We start from the raw sequence: 17,789 nt of genomic DNA on the forward strand, positions 1-17,789 counted from the left end.
AAAGCTATGGTCGTGGTTCGAATCCCAGATTCGCCCCGATGATATTGCTTGGTTTGTCGTGGGTTTCACCTCCGTTATAACCGTGTACGCCACTTATTGCGAGCTTTCATCACGCTGACAAGCCTGAGCGCTATATAGTTGAGTATTTTTTTAAAGCGGCGTGAAATCGTACTCATTCACCCATATTACTCTATCAGTTTGCAGTTCAAACCACAGCCTCCGCCGCCGCGTCAGCAATATTACTTAATCGCAGGTGGCCAGAATAGTCAGTAATATCATTGTATCACATGTGACAGTAGTTAGCCATATTAGTGTTTCACAGGCGGGAGCAGTCAGCAATATTTTTTTTATTACAAGCGTGGGTAGTCAGCAATATATATATATATATATATATATATATATATATATATATATATATATATATATATATATTTATCACTGATAGTTTGGAAGTTCGATTCCAATTTGTCTTCCACCCGACGAGAGCCAACCCAAGCCGCCATTGCGTCCATTTTCTCCACACTGCAGTCACGAGATGGAGTTAGTGAGTTTGTTTTTTCGATTTAAGCAATATTTTAGAAACGTCACAGCGGGGGACACCAGAAATCGGCTTCACACATTGTACCCATGTCGGGAATCGAACCCGGGTCTTCGGCGTGACGAGCGAACGCTTTAACCACTAGGCTACCCGACCGCCCCTCACTAGGTAGAGGATGTGTGAGTCACTGATAGTTGTTCAAACTGCTGTTGTCATGCAATAATGAAAACAAAACTGTTCAAAAATAGATTTATTAATTATGCTGAAGGTTTCACACAATGCGTATTTACAACAGGGAGACAGATGTCTCACAGCTCAATAACGTCACAGACTCAAAAGGACTGTCTTGTTGATGCCATCTTGATACCTGACGATTCGATAAAATATTACATAAACACAATCTGTATCTTAATCAGTAGAGATACCCAATATCTACGGATGTAAGCAGCTTATTTATAACAAACTGTCGCCGACAGGAGTACGCAAGGTCCCAAGGATCAAAAAAAGGAAAAGAAAAAAAAAGATCCCAAGGAGTTAAATGGTTATTTTACGAACGCTTATAATACTAATAGGTCAGCGCCACGCAATACGCTTTATAACCAACCATAACAATAGTTATAATATGGATAAAATGTACAAATGTTTTCGTATTGCCATTAATGATATAATTTGTTGCGTGGTTTTACAATTGTGTTCACAATTGCGGGGTGGTGTTAGGTCGTGGTAATTCAGGTAATAGAGGATTCACATTCGTGACCAACTCGTGTTATTCCGGGACAAGCTGAATAGCCTCTTGCAGGTTACGGAAAGGGGCGAGTGGTGACGAATGAGAGGATTCAGTGTAGATTCATAACACAGCAATGACTGGTCCCTTTGTGTGCGCGGCACATTCAGGTAATAGAGGATGATTGTGGTATATGTTGCTGTGCTGACAGTGTATATATATTAATAACACAGCAATGACTGGTCCCTCTTCGTAAGCAGCACATTCAGGTAATAGAATGTGATTGCGGTGTATGCATGTTTGCTGTGTATATTAATAACACAGCAATGACTGGTCCCTCTATGTGAGCGGCACATTCAGGTAATAGAGAAATGTCCATATTTGGTTTTCTGTTTGGTTGACGCATGGCTTCAGGGAGAGGGAGGGTTTCTGCCCCCCTCCTGATGACAAACACAGCCCCGACTTGACGTGCTTCACCATACAGTCCTCCTGGATAACAATGAGTGAGTAAGTGAGTTGGGTTTAATGTGACAATGAGTTGTATTTCAGAGTTGGGTTTAACACCGCAGTATTTAACTGTAGTCCAGTTATATAACAGTGTGTCAGCTTAATGTGGGAAGAAAGCCCCAAGTGATGCAGGTCTCAGACGTTTACCACTTCGGTGAAACCACGAGCACGGGTATGATTCTGACAAACCTAGAAACATAACAGGGGCGAACCGGGATTCGAACCCACAAGCATAGGTTCCTGGCATGCCCAAGGGACGCAACCCTGCACAGCGAATCGCGGCGCCTTAGACGACTGGGCCACCCGTGCAACCGAGTTGTATTTCATTAAATATACGTGATACAACTTACGGGGGATGGAGAGAAAGGGGGTAGGGGTGCTGAGCAGTGCTGATTAATTATTATACACTACTACATTTACTACTCCATCAACTGCTACTACATCCACCGTGTACACATGAACTCGTGACGTCACTATTAACAACACACATATTTCAACGAAGGTGTGCAGCGTCAAATCAGACATTCTTGGCAGTCGTAATTGCATTGGAGAGAAATAAAAGTAGTATGTTAAAAAGATATGTCATTTTAACCAGCAGAAGAAAAGCTGCGGCCCCACTGCAAAATTATTTATAAAAATGTATTGGACCATGAAAATACACTGCAGGGCAGAATTAAATATACGCCCATGTTTGATGGTGGAAAAAATGAAACAAACAAGAAAAGGTTATTCGATGGTGATGTTTCTTTAAAATTGTTTGTTTTTTGTTTAACGCCGCACTCAGCACTATTCCAGCTATATGACGGCGGTCTGTAAATAATCGTGCCTGGGCCAGACAATCCAGTGATTAATATCATGAGCATCGATCTACACAATTGGGATCGATGACATGCATCAACCAAGACGGCGGGCCTGACCACCCGCTCCCGTTAGTCTCCTCCTGCGACAAGCATAGTCGCCTTTTACGGCAAGTATGGGTTGCTGAAGACCTATTCTACCCCGGATCTTCGCGGATTTCGATGGGGATGTATTTGATTCGGGCACCATAACTGTGTTTTGTACCTTAACTTTTGGCAGTGTTTCGGCGACTGTTTGAAGTCTAGTAACGTTTTGATAACGTTTGTAAAGCTTTGGCCACATCCAATTTACAAGTGAATACGTATTGTCTTTTGCCCGGCAGTTTATCGCAACACAATAGACAAACAAAAGGAACATATAAACAAAAAAAACCCGAAAAACAAACATCCAAAAGGTTATAGATAAGGTTTTACAATAACGAATTAGAATTTTAAAGTGATGTTTTTAATGAAGTTAAAACAAAAAACTATATGTTTCGTCAGCAAGCCACCACGTGATGTTGTGGGCGCTCCTACCTTATTGTAGTCCCACTTCGTGGTGACCAAGTCGAGGCGACAGTCGACCATGGTGAGGGGCGTGTTGTTTCCGCCGTCACTGCTCAGACAGTACTCCTCTTGTCGGATGGTCTTGTCGAACGTGTAAGAAAATGTCTGAAAGAACATTTCCCAAACATTTGTAAGTGAGCAAGTGAGTGAATATGGTTTCACGCGGTTTTTAGCCATATTCCAGCAATATCTTGGCGGGGGAACCAGAAATTGGCTTCCCGACCATCTAGGGAATCAAACCCGGGTCTTCGGCGTGACGAGTAAATGCCTTAACCATAAGGCTACCCCACCGCTCCCACTGATAAGTGATTCAAGGTGTCAATATTTACATTTTACAGGGATACCCATGAACTTCTACTAGCCCGAATAAAAGGTCGCTTTAAATAGACACAGTTACAACAAGGCGCGTCAGCTTAATGTTTGGTATGTTGTTTTACGCCGCACTTAGCAGTATTGTAACTATAGGATGACAGCCTGTAAATTATCGAGTGTGGAACAGTAAACCACTGATTGATATTATAGCGTCGTCACGTCGGAGTACAGCGCCCTGCAATCAACCACGTCAACGAACCCGACAACCGATCCATTGAGTCGACTCTTATGACAGGCAAACGTTGCTGGGGACCTCGTCTACCCGTAATCCCCGTGGGATCATCGCAGTGTGGGATGAGTGAGTGAGGTGGGTTTAACGCCGCTTTTAACAGTATTCCAGTTACATCGCGGCGTGTCAGCTTAATGTGGGAGGAAAGCCCGAAGTGATGCAGGTCTCAGACGTTTATCACTTCGGTGAAACGCACGAGCACGGACATGGGCGAACCGGAATGCGAACCCACAATCATAGGTTTCTGGCATGCCCAAGGGACGCAACTCTGCATTGCGAATCGCGGCGCCTTAGACGACTGGGCCCCCCAGTGTGAGATGAAAAGTCAAACTGACTTATAAGTTGACTGTGAAACTCAAGAGCACAGGTAGGGTGCTGGCAACTAAGGTTAATTATTTGTAGTAAATCAGGGATTCGAACCCACGGTCAACGGATCATATCGCGGCTTAGTGACACTGCATGTACACATTGAGCGCCTTAAAATAAAATTCAGAATATCGTATCGCAAGCTTAAGTCTCAGTTCAAATTAATCTTAGAAGCGGCAGTAAAATCCTGTTTCAGCTCAACAATAACTGTTCCATATTTGTGACCACTTCAGCAAATATAACGCTATTATCCATCAATAATATTATCTTATCAATAATATCTGTGACTATTCTGTTTCACAAAGCCCCATAATCTTTTGTAGAAATACTGAAGTGTTCTCGTCCAATGTCATAGCGCATATTGATTAAGAATACACCATACTCGATCCAGGATTCAAAGGGAGACATATTGAAATGTGTAATAATTGTGTGTGTTTTAATTCAAACTGGACATGAATGCGACAGATCCAACATCTTCCCGAGGCAAGAGAGTTAACTGACTACAAAAATCCAGTTTCCACCCTTGCCGAACTAGGCTTGTATTATGGAGTTACATTTTGGCTGGACTAACGAGTCTATGCATAGTCCAATCAAAATCGTGCACCGAAATCGAAATCCGGTTCGTAAACGGTCAAGCAGATTTCGGTCGATTGCAGGATTAGCAAAGCATGTGCACCGTCAACTCATTGTCAGCAGATATTTTCCAAATCTTTTCATGTTTTTAATCAAGGTGCTCAAGTGATTTGATGTATTTCGCGATGTCAGACCCGTTTTATCACAATATAGATCTTGATTATCGATCAGATCGTCCTGACCGGGCGCCACCATTTTGTGTGAAACAAATGCAAGTGATACGAGAGTGGAATCTGATTGGCCCATAGGAGAGCCTTAGAAGGGACATAACTGGTAGTAGCTAATGGTGGCGCCACAATCGAGCCCAGTAATTCAAGCCTAGTTCGGCAAGGGTGGAAACTGGGAGATGCAGATCCAAGTGCTGAAACTATTTGTCTAATGAAGCGCGCGCGCGTGTGTGGCTGCTTGTACTTGTCCAGACTAATGAGTTTTATAGTGCTAACTCACTAAAATACAATGTCGCAGTTTAACTTAGTCCTTGTTTTAATCCAGGCAGGGTAACAGCAAGTGCCATCTTTTAACGTCTTTTGGTATGACGCGATCGGAGATCGAACTCCGAGCTTCTGCACTGAGGGCAGACGCTCTACCACTAGACCACGGTGGCGGTCTTCAGTCGGACACTATGGCTATATTTAGACACTATGGATACATTTAGACACTATGGATATATTTAGACAATCTGTAAACAGTGACGACTTTGGCTCGAGGTATTCCACTCTGTCTATTTTTGATAAGGGCATTTCTTTTGTATCCGGCATATTATTTGTATCATGTATGTGTGAACATCCCGAACTATCTCAGTATCCCTATGATACGTCGAACAGTACATGCTACACCTACCTGGTCCATGTTCCCGCTGTGGTCACATTTGACCTTTGACACGGCGTCCCCTAATCTTGGCAGCTCCGTGGTCTTGGTGGCAGGTATTGACAAGCACATGTTGGTTTCGGGGTTCCGTACCTGGGAATGACACACACACAGCCATCAGCAACGCCGCAATCAATACCTACACTCCCATCAGCAACGCCGCAATCAATACCAACACCGTCATCAGCAACGCCGCAATCAATACCTACACCGCCATCAGCAACGCCGCAATCAATACCTACACCGCCATCAGCATCACCCAATCAGGAACTACACTGAGATCAGCAACTTCGTCGCAAAAGGCAAAACCGCAATGAAGACCTACACCGTCATCAGTAACACCACAGGCAACTGCAACACAATCTACACCTACACCGCGATCAGCAACTACACCGCAATCAGCAACTACACCGCGATCAAGACCTACACCGCTATCTGCAACTCCACCGCGATCAGCAACTACACCGGAATCAAGACCTACACCACTATCAGCAACTACACCGCGATCAGCAACTACACCGCAATCAAGACCTACACCGCTATCAGCAACTCCACCGCAATCAGCAACTACACCGCGATCAGCAACTACACCGGAATCAAGACCTACACCACTGTCAGTAACTCCTACGCGATCAGCAACTACCCCGAAATCAAGACCTACGCCACAATCAACAAATCCACGGCGATCAGCAACACCTCATTCAACAACTACACCGCGATCAGCAACTACACCACAATCAACAAAGTACTTACGACACCCCACGCATACACGTTCTCATCCGGCATGAACTTCTCTGGGTAGACGTAGTCGATGTACCAGCCGAAGCTGTTGCACTTCTGGCGTGTCGGCAGCAGATGCTCCTGGGCGAAGTCTCCCCCATACGGCTGTGACTAGAAACATACGATAGGTACACCTGCACTGCGAGGCTCACATAGTCAGTGGAATAGTGCCATGTCACTAGCAAGTTAGCAACCGAACGAGAGGACGGTCTTTTACATTAAACTCAAAGCCCACTGAGAGGATGTACGTCAGGTATATCGGGCCCCTATTCACCTGGATGTACTTCCGGTGCATGTTGGGGCCATTTCACCAGGATGTACTTCCAGTGCATGTTGGGGCTCTATTCACCAGGATGTACTTCCTGTGCATGTTTGGGCTCTTTTCACTAGGATGTACTTCCGGTGCATGTCCGGGCTCTATTCACAAGGATGTACTTCCGGTGCATGTCGGAGCTCTATTCACCAGGATGAACTTCCGGTGCATGTTGGGGCTCTATTCACTAGGATGTACTTCCGGTGCATGTTGGGGCCCTTTCACCAGGATGTACTTCCGGTGCATTTGGGGGCTCTATTCACCAGGATATACTTCCGGTACATATTTTGGCCCAATTCGTCAGTCTATGCTTCCGGTACATGATGGAACCCTATTCACCAGTATTTACATCCATACATTGTCAATTTGGTCACGTGGACAGAAAGTCCATGGTTCGTATCAGGTACATTACAGGTACATGCGGGGGTCTTACTCACTAGGATGTACTTCCGGTACATGTAGAAGAGCCGTCGATACTCGTCCATCCACACCTCCGCCAACTGTATCAACGCCTTCTCCTCCGTCTCTGTGCTCACTGGAACACCCGCAAAATATCCCGCGTTTCAGTGTGTTGAAATTTCTAGATACTTACAATTTATCATGATAAATACAATATTTCTCGGTGCTCATTAAAAGTACATAAAATGGTATGAACAAAGATGGTTAATATCTTCAAGATTATTTTATGTATCTAAAACATAGCAATCACGCAAGTAAACAGAGCAAAACCTTTTACACAATCATAAGAAATCTCTGCTGAAAGCGGAGTCCATTGTACGATTCCGATTGTATCATAAGCATGTGTCAAAAAGTGATGATACCAGGTGACATCCTCACAAACACATGCAAAAGCAAGTCAAGCGAGTGAATGATTGTAACGCCGCTTTGAACAATTTGAACTCACGAAGAGTTACTGTGAACAAGGCACACATAGTATCGTACCCAAACCTGTGATATTCAAATTTACCTCCAAGTATCATCAACAAATAAAACACAGAGGGTGTACCTACGTTTATTATATGCGTCCGGCGCATGCGCCAGATGTGCCACCCGTGAACAGGGGTATATGAGCAGGAAGCCCCCACACATCCATGTCTGTAACATACACCATTATAGTGAGTGAGTGAATGAGTGAGTGAGTGAGTGAGTGGGTGGGTGATTGAGTGAGTGAGTGTTGGTTCTGAGTAACGCAATCAGAGGTAAATGAAACAAACATGGATAGGAATTTGGAGTTGGCAAACCAAGGACATCAACAGTGAAACTTGGATTCGAACCCGGGCGACTAGGCACACTTTGTGAGTATTGGATGAAAAACTTAAAACAACATTCACTCACTCGAAGTATTTCTAACATACACTGCATTACGACCATATTTAAAACTGAGACATTTTCAGAAAGAATGATTGTTTCGTGAATTGAATAAATAAATAAATTAATAACTAATAATACATAATTACACAAATCTTTAAATTACATCTGTGTCACGAGTGTCTTTAACTGTGGCTATACCTTAAAGGAGAACTCCAGCTCCACGCCGCGCGTGCGCATCTCGGGCCGAAAGCCGCCAAGTGACTTGTAGAACTTAGCTGCCATAGCAAACGCATCGCCAGACATCACAGGTGTTCTAGAAGACGGCAAAGAATGTATTTTTTAACTGAACGTGTCTTGGCTTATTTGATTAAGGAAAATAAAGTGCGAGCACCTGCAAAGATAACGTGTTTAATTTTCTATTCCTTACTTTGACCATCTGCGCTGTCGATCACTACAACACGTCCGTGTAAAGAGACTTAACTCTTGCCTTATTATCTGATTAACTTGGGCCATCTTCTATAAGACGGCTCATCTAATACGTGAACCGTTAATATCTGTGTTATAGCTATTGATAGTGCAACAGGAACTATAAGTATTATTTTAGACTATGATTTGTTAAGGTTTAAAATCCCCAGGACCCGTGAAGATCCGGAGTAGAATAGGTCTTCAACTACCCATGCTTGCCGTAAAAGGTGACTATGCCTGTCGGAAGAGGCGACTATGCTTGCCGTAAAAGGCGACTAACGGGAACGGGTGGTCAGGCTCGCTGAATTGCTTGATGCAGGTCAGCGTATCCCAAATACGTGGATTGATGCTCACGATGTCAATCACTGGATTGTCTGGTCCAGCGTCGATTATTTACAGACCGCCGTCATATAGCTGGAATATTGCTGAGTGCGGCGTTAAACAACAAACAAACATAAATAAAATCCCAAGTGTGGCCGTTCTCGTAACATTTTAATTCAGTGAGTGAGAATTGTTTTACGCCGCTTTCAGCAATATTCTAGGATTATCACGACGGTAGACATAAGAAAAGAGCTTCACACATAAATCTTCATTCAGAAGGTCGGGGCGGTTGGGTAGCCTAGTGGTTAAAGCGTTCGCTCGTCACGCCGAAGACCCGGGTTCGATTCCCGACATGGGTACAATGTGTGAAGCCCATTTCTGGTGTCCCCCGCCGTGATATTGTTGGAATATTGCTAAAAGCGGCGTAAAACCATAGTCACTCATTCAGAATGAGGTGACGGGTAAATGGCGTTTCAACATTATTACACCTATGCCATGCCTCTTTCAGTATTCGATCGCAGTAGCAATGGTCCATGGTTAAACCACTAGTCGGACAAACATGAGGCCCACAAAGCCAGGCAAACCAGAGGTTGATAACATGAACAACTACTAAATCCGTCTTGTCGACTGACCACCCGATCCTGTTAGTCGCCTCTTCCGACAAGCATAGTCGCCTCTTACGACAAGCATAGTCGCTTCTTACGACAGGCAGAGTCGCCTCTTACGACAGGCATAGTCGCCTCTTACGACAGGCATAGTCGCCTCTTACGACAAGCATAGTCGCCTCTTACGACAAGCATAGTCGCCTCTTACGACAAGCATGAGTTCCTGAAGATTAATTCTATTTCGGATATTCAAAGGGTCTTGTTATAAATAAGAGACTGATTATTAAGGATGCATTAACACACTGTTCTATATATAACGGTGGCCTTCAACGTCAAATCAGACAAGTCAGCGAGATATGCAGGGCAAGCATTGCACACTAAAGCAGCTAGTCGTCCCATGACATATTATTGGGACCTTTCTTTTAGGCTTCCGACAGATGTCTCCATGAGATTTGGAATCACATATGAAAATCGGACAAGCTTGATATAAGGGGAGGTAATTCGAATATTACTATGGTTCTATGGGTGACTTCCGGTCTCAATGAGATTTGGAATCAAGGATGAAATTCAGACAGTATTGATGAAAGGGGAGGTAATTCGAATATTACTTAATGGGTTCTATGGGTGACTTCCGGTCTTTCTTTTCAGCTTCCGACAGAGGTCTCCACGACATTGTGAGCTTCCAAAAGATGCCCCCCGTTCGCTCGGTTGCTGTTTCCGTGTGCTCAAGGGTGTCGGTAGCTATCACGTCCTCCACTGGAACCGCGACTATGTTCGGGTGATGACTGATCGCCTCGAGAAGAGGTTCGAGCCTGCAACACAATCAGACAAAAGATCTCCCATTATCGCTGCTTTTATAGAACGTCGTTAGTTCACTCTATGACACTCTAACTGTCAACTATTTGCTTGGAGGAGCTTAAAGCGACCGCTCGCCGATGGCTCGATTCACCACATGAGTAGAATGCGTAAAGCCCCTTTTCTGGTGTCCCCCCCGCCGTGATATTGCTGGAATATTACTAAAAGCGCCGCAAAATCATACTCACTCACTCTTTCTTGGAAAATCGAATCTCGAAAAAGTATTTGTAAAAATATTTAACGTTTCTTTAAATTACATGTTAGGACTCGTGTGCAGGGTCAAGGTGAAATACTAGACTTTCGCTTCTCGTTTCCACTCTCGACATATCACATACACACACCTCGGATCTTCAAATGGTGTCCCCCCGCCGTGACATTGTTCGAATATTGCTAAAAGCGGCGTAAAATCCAACTCACTTATTCCCCCGGGGTAACTTGCGACGTTAAATTTTACTCAACTCCAACAATATTCCAAGTGCAGTTCTACGTATATTGTATTCATTTGAACATAAACAACATGTGAATTGGCGTTGGGGGCATCTGAAACAAGAACTGTCTTTTGCGATTCGATCTGAATTCTGAGGAACAATAAATGCTTTTCCAGTAAAGGAAACCGCGACGATAATTCATTACCATCCATCTCCCGCCTCGCAGTGTGGGTCCAGGAACACCAAGACGTCTCCCGTGGCTTCCTCCGCTCCTTGTGACCGAGCCTCATAAAGTCCGTGAAGGTCGTTACGGGAGATAACTCTCACTGGACCCTCTGGCCAGGTCTTGTGTATGGCAGTGGTGATTTCTTCTAACCCTGTGTAAAGAAGACAGTAATGAGGTCAGTAGTGTTATCAAAGTTTCTGAAATCATATGGCTTACACCCACGGGGATTGCTTGTAGGAATATAGGCTCCCAGCAATCTGTGCTTGTCTTAAGAAGCGACTTAATGGATCGGGTGATCAGGCTCGTTTGGTTGATGTCATCGTATCCTTATTTCGTGGATCGATGAGCATGATGTCAATCACTGGATTGTCTGGTAGACACACGGTTAATTACAGACCGACATTACTTAGCTTACATATCACTGAGTGCGGCGTTAATCGCCATCATTGTGTGAACATTGAGCTTCATAAAACGGGAAATTAAACAAAATAGGGTGTTGTAAATAATGTTGATATACTGCAGTAACACACGAGAAGCCTGAAACTGCAAGGCGCGTTGACGTAGAAAAATATTAACGTCGTTTTGGGGATATTTTTACAGCGTATATCTATACAAATATTCCCTTTGACGGTTTCAAATTCAGAAGTAGTATGTGATGACAACTGCCATTGATGATTCGAGGCCAGCGAATCCATTCACTTCGAGCTTGACTTTCCTGCTTCAGTTCTGTACACAATCAAGTTTAAACTATAATCTTATACGTTTCGTTGCCAAATCATAGTACATAGTAAAACAAGTTGTCCGCGGTTCCCCGGCGTCAGACTCGCTTGCCCAGTCTGGGCAATACCAAACGTGTGAGGTCTACAATTCGTTGCTCACATTAACCCGTATGTTCGGCTGCCACTGCGCATGCGTGAAGACGTCGCGTTCGCAGGGGACGTCGATGACGTCGGTTCACCTTGGTTCAAAGTGTGACGTCCATTCTTGCAGTGATATTGCTGGAATATTGCTAATGCGGCGTAGAACCTCACTCACTCACTGACTCGGTGCGTTGTCTGTTGCTCACCTGCAGTTTTACCAAACGGGACAAGCAGGACCTCCTTCAGGTAACGAGGGGGTGACCTGTTGACAACGCTGTGCAGAGTTCGCATCAACACGGAGAAGGCTTCAACGTCGTAAGCGATGATGACGCTGGCAGAAGGAAGTGCTGTGTACCTCAGCACCATACAGCTTGAATGAAAGATGAAAGAGGTACACCTAAAGTATCCAGTACATCTATTGATATAACTGCCGGGCAAAAGAAAGTATATACTTGAAAATTAGATTTGACCAAAACATTACAAAAGTTATCAAAACTTTACAAGGCTCAAAACAGTCGCTAAAACACTGCAAACTTAAGGTCCAAAACACAACCATGACAACTGTATCAAATACATCACCATCGAAATAATAATTTCTTGTTTGTTTCATTTTTAGCCACCATCAAACATGGGTGCACATACTTTCTTTTGCCGGGAAGTTTATGAGAACTGATCAATTGATATAGATATCAATATAAATCAAAATAAAAAATTTCAGATCTACATTTCAGAGAAAAATATGTGTATTTTAAGCAGTGAATTATTGAATCTCCCACGTTAATAATGCATTTAAGTGTAACTATATAACACCTTTAGTAAGTTTACCAGTGAACGTTCACGAGTTCATGTAAAATGGCATCTAACGAGAATGAATGTGGAATGTTATTTATTACTCGCGTTAAATGTGTATTAAAATGTAAATATATAACAGTTATGTTTCTTTTAACAATTCGTTTAACCGGTCCAAAATCCGATTGCGCATGAATATTGGTATATACCCAATATGGGCATTGTTGACATTTCTCTGCATACGCCTCAGTAGGGTGTTCCTGCTGTTGTGTGTGCAAACACGACTGCAGAAATCAATATTTTGGAATGTCTTCTGCTAATGGTAATTTAACGCTTAGTTGTTCGTGAGCAGAACAGTTAAAAGTCAATCAAGGCCACTCTTTGAATTTCGGACCTACAGCCGACAGTCGGACACCCGCACTACCAGTATCCCCGCTGTGCAATCAAAGTAGTCCGGTGTCTTTGATCTATCAGATGAATTTACATCCTGTCCCTACCATTTTGGTAAAAGAAAATCAGAATGTTCGCTAATGAAGTCCTTGTTTACTGTACGACCCATACTGAAGGAAGTGTAAACAAACTCGTCTGATTGGATATTTAGTGTCAGCTTCAAAGGGCAAGGTCACATCAGAATAGGAAAAGACAACCGTGATCAGCACGTTTTACGCTAGGGATCAATACGGCATGTCATTGTTCACATTTTGGATGTTTGGGGCCACACAATCAGAAGCCAGGCATTCCACGGCAATCTCATTAAAATCAGATCTTAGTTCTCGCTTCCGCTAAACAAAGATCTGAGGACATCCCAATAGGGGTCACGTCAGAACGACCTTTCATCCGACCAATCAGAGCGTCGCTTACCAGATCATGAAAGAGGCAGTCGGAATGTGATTTCTGATCAAGCAACCTTGAAAACTTTAACACGGGGTATTCCGAACGATAGTAACGGACTCAAAGACATTCCAGAATGTTTTTTTGTTCAGGTTTTAAAGTTTTAATCGAGAATTTGTCAAAATATGCATCGAAGGGTTGTCGCCAATTTAAAATTAGTGCCGTAAAACACGAGAAAGCTGCCTTCTGATTGGCTAATGTCGACTTCTTGTCAGTCGGTCAAAGTTCGCGAAAGGTCGGTCTGACGCGACCCGCAATGGGATGTCCTCAGATCTTTGTTCAGCGGTAGCGAGAACTCAGATCTGATTTTAATGAGATTGAGCTCCACGGGGTTTTCGTATCATTTGTGCGGGGACTTTTCAGTTTGAGTGATCTGACAGTGCGAGGTGTACGTTCATTCATACACAAGCACGTCCGGAAACTGTGCCACAAAATATTAAACCGACTTCATTTCACCACACTGAACTTATTGCATTATATCAGATTTTAAAGCCCTGGTCGGGTAGCCTAGTGGTTCAAGCGTTCGCTCGTCACGCCAAAGACCCGGGGTCGATTCCCGACATGGGTACAATGTGTGAAGGCCATTTCTGGTGTCCCCCGCCGTTATATTGCTGGAATATTGCTAAAAGCGGCGTAAAACCATACTCACTCACTCAGATTTAAAGCTGAAAGTGGTTGGTGTCTCACAAGCATTGACCAAGAGACCCGCCATGTTTGTTTGTCTAGTGGGGGCCGCCATTGTGCAGTCAATGGCGGTCAGGGCAGCGTTTTCGCAGCATACCAAGGGAACCAATCTGAGAGACCCCCACCTGTCTGTACATATAGTGTATTTGTACATGGCAAACGGGTGAATCTCGATTGTCTTATGCTTGTAGTACATCTATGCACAACAAAATTAGAATGCAGAGCAAATTTGAAGTATGTGTCGTGCTTCTCTGATGTAATAAAGTCACTGTGTTAGTCTCGAAGAAGTTTATTTTTATGTTATGAATGACCAAACACGTTCCAGCATGAGTTTTCATGTCGGACTTTAGCGAGGTCACGGTTATCCAATCAAATGGAATAAAACGAGGTCAACGTTACATGACACACATGACGTATATGTCACCATCCCTCTTCTTCAGCCCGTGGGTAATACAGTTTATCTCACCTCTCATGCCGGAAGTCCTTAATGGTTCGGTCCACAGCAATGGTGTCACTCGCCAGAAGGCTCACTACTCCCTTGTTTTTGAATGTATTCCCCGGGGGGTGGTACGGGACCCCCTGCTCCCCCGGGCCTGTTCTACCACCAGCACTCCGCTGATACTCCAGGAATCTCCTCTCACGCGCGTCTGTCCCAAGCACTGAGTCCCACACGTTGCTCGCGACGCTAAGCATGACCCCCAGGACAATGGCCGACAATACTAGGGGCATGATCACCAGGTACAACAATCTTCCCGAAATCGCCATCTTGAAAATTCAATTTAACGGAAACACGCTATCAAAACTTCAGCTTCAAACTCGAATTAACGGTCCCGCTATTTCCACATAGCAGCTCACAACACATGCGTAATTTAGGACAACAGATGTTAATTGAAATTCTTCATTCACCAGTAAATAACTGATCTCAGTAACATACCGCGTAATGCTTTCAAATGTGATCACGTACAGGTGTATGTTATTCGGCAGTGCAGGGCTTCAAGGTCCCAGGCGAAGATGCAGGTTCTCATTAAAGCATATCACATATGTCCATCCCGCTCATAGCGCTCGTGTGTCTATTGAACATTTAAAGTATAGATTCCTTAGTTTACCGTATGCTTCACAAAGATGGCGACTCGTTATTCATGTGTCATTGATTTCGCACGACAGAATAGAGTTATGTTGGAGTGCAACAGCTGTTACCTCCATAAACGTGGCCTCTAGAAGGCGCGGCGGCTCGCGTCATCAGGTTTTCCACAAACGCACACACGTGACAATCTCTCGCTGACAATTTTGTCAACAAACGCATACACGTGACAATCTCTCGCTGACAATTTTGTCAACAAACGCACACACGTGACAATCTATCGCTGGTAATTTTGTCATCAGACACATACACGTGAAAATCTCTCGCTGACATATACATGCTGGCTGAAAACATGCATTCATTAATGAATGGACGGGGCACACGGGAGGCCCAGTCGTCTAACGCGCCGCAATTCGCGTTGAGTTTCGTCGCTTAGGCATGCCAGGATCCTATTATCGTGGGTTCGAATCCCGGTTCGCTCTGATCATGCTTCTAGGTTTGTCATTACCATACCATTGGGGGTTTCACCAAGGTGGTAGACGTCTGAGGCCTGCATCACTTCGGGTTTTTTCTTCATCAAGCTGACACGCCGTGGTGTAACTGGAATACTAGACAGAACTTACTCACAATCTCATCAATTGAAAACTCATGTGTATAAACTTGTGGAATGATGTAGCTTTAGTTTTCGCCATCCTGAACTTCACCACTTCATACGAAATGTTGTTTGAGATGAGACCGCCTCCGGGGTCCAGTGGTAGAGCGTCCGCCCAGAGAGCGGAAGGTCCGGGGTTCGATCCCCGGCCGCGTCATACCAAAAGACGTTAAAAGATGGTACTTGTTACCCTGTCTGGCGCTGGGCATAATGGGGCTAAAAAAAGGACTGGTCGGCTCGGAGTCAGTATACTGTGTCTGTGTGGGGTATTCATGTTAAACTGCGGCATGGTATCTCAGTAAGCTAGCACTATAAATCAGCATCAGTCCGGACTAGTACAAGCAGCCACACACAGTGCAATCATCTTGGACGCGACGTTAAACTCCATTCCACCTCACCTCACCTGTTTGAGATGACAAAGTTGAAGGACCCGAGATGGAGAAGTAACTTACCCAAAGCATGATACCTCTTCCTCGCTTGCTTGTACTGAAACGTTTACGAGAGTCAGCTGTATAGAACGAAAACGTAATATTAATGATGATTTCCACCATGTTATACGTCAGGTCATGTTTGTTTGTTGTTTAACGCCACATTCAGCAATATCCCATATATTGATATTCATCTGTATGACCGCGGTCTGTAAATAATCGAGTCTGGACCAGACAATTCTAGTGATTGACATCATGAGCATCGATCCCGCAATTGGGATAGGATGACATGTAGCAACCAAGACAGCGAGCCTGACCACCCGATCCCATTAGTCGCCTCTTGCGACAAGCAGTGTCGCCTTTTATGGCAAGAATGGGTAGCTGAAGACCTATTCTACCCCGGATCGTCACGGGTCCGTCAGGTCATGAGAAGGGTCGATGTTTATGCCACAATTACGTTTAAATGTATGGTTATAACAACACTGGTAGGGCGGTGGTGTAACCTGGTCAGACTGTCGCTACACAGAGGTTCGATTCCCACATGGCGCCGAGGATTCCGTACCAGAGTAAGTCACAAGTACCCACTACGCAAGAAAAACACTGGTTGATATGGTAGCCACGTGGACATAATATCACCAGCGTACATACGGCCCCGGTAACGTAAGCGTTCTTCATGCTATCAACCACTGGTTTGTCTGGCCCAGACTTGATTATTTACCAGCCGCCATGGTATAGATGTCCTGTTGGGGCGTTAAACAACAAACACACATGAGCCATGGGATACGGACACACCGCTCTGTGCAAATTCTGATTCAAATTCCTGGGGCTGGGACGTGAGATGTCCCCTAATATCGCCGACACCTGATGCGATATACGATCAAATTCGATTCTTCCCATTTTCCCTATTTTTTCATACCCCACAGAGACGACAGGGTAGCCTCGTGGATAAAGCGTTTGCCCATCACGTTGAAGGATCGGGTTCTGTTTTAAAAAGTTGATGAGTGATGCCAATTTTCAGTGCCACCAGTCATGAAATAGCCAAAAGTGGCATAGAACCACACCCACTCAATGTCACCCGCTTTCATAACATAAAAGGGGGCACGGGTGGCCCAGTCGTCTAAGGCGCCGCGATTCGCTGTGCAGAGTTGCGTCCCTTGGGCACGCCAGACACCTATGATTGTGGGTTCGAATCCCGGTTCGCCCCGATTATGTTTCTAGGTTTGTCAGCACCATACCTGTGCTCGTGGGTTTCACCGAAGTGGTAAACGTCTGAGACCTGCATCGCTTCGGGCTTTCCTCCCACATTAAGCTGAAACGCCGTGATATAACTGGAATACTGTTAAAAGTGGCGTTAAACCCAACTCACTCACTCACTCATAACATAAAACCCCTTATAAATACCTCTGTCTAATGCCCCAAGAGCGTGCAGTGTAGGAGGTACGGTACACGGCGCCATATTGC

The 17,789-nt window shown here is 44.5% G+C and overlaps 1 protein-coding gene across 1 annotated transcript; it reads right to left on the reverse strand.

Annotated features, from left to right (window-relative positions):
- Positions 1–805: 805 nt before the first annotated feature.
- Positions 806–15,235, reverse strand: LOC139464344 (probable N-acetylgalactosaminyltransferase 9). The gene is made up of 11 exons (XM_071245872.1): positions 14,634–15,235; positions 12,010–12,173; positions 10,923–11,094; positions 10,043–10,246; positions 8,242–8,356; positions 7,743–7,827; positions 7,170–7,267; positions 6,393–6,530; positions 5,613–5,732; positions 3,143–3,277; positions 806–1,751 (listed from the first exon to the last, which is right to left on the reverse strand). The coding sequence occupies exons 1-11, from the start codon at positions 14,930–14,932 to the stop codon at positions 1,602–1,604; spliced, it is 1,680 nt and encodes a 559-aa protein (XP_071101973.1). The 5' UTR covers positions 14,933–15,235; the 3' UTR covers positions 806–1,601.
- Between the last annotated feature and the right edge of the window lie 2,554 nt (positions 15,236–17,789).

This window comes from Haliotis cracherodii, unplaced genomic scaffold (genome assembly GCF_022045235.1).
Source record: "Haliotis cracherodii isolate W230 unplaced genomic scaffold, xgHalCrac1.p SCAF_17, whole genome shotgun sequence".
Lineage (NCBI taxonomy): Eukaryota > Metazoa > Mollusca > Gastropoda > Lepetellida > Haliotidae > Haliotis > Haliotis cracherodii.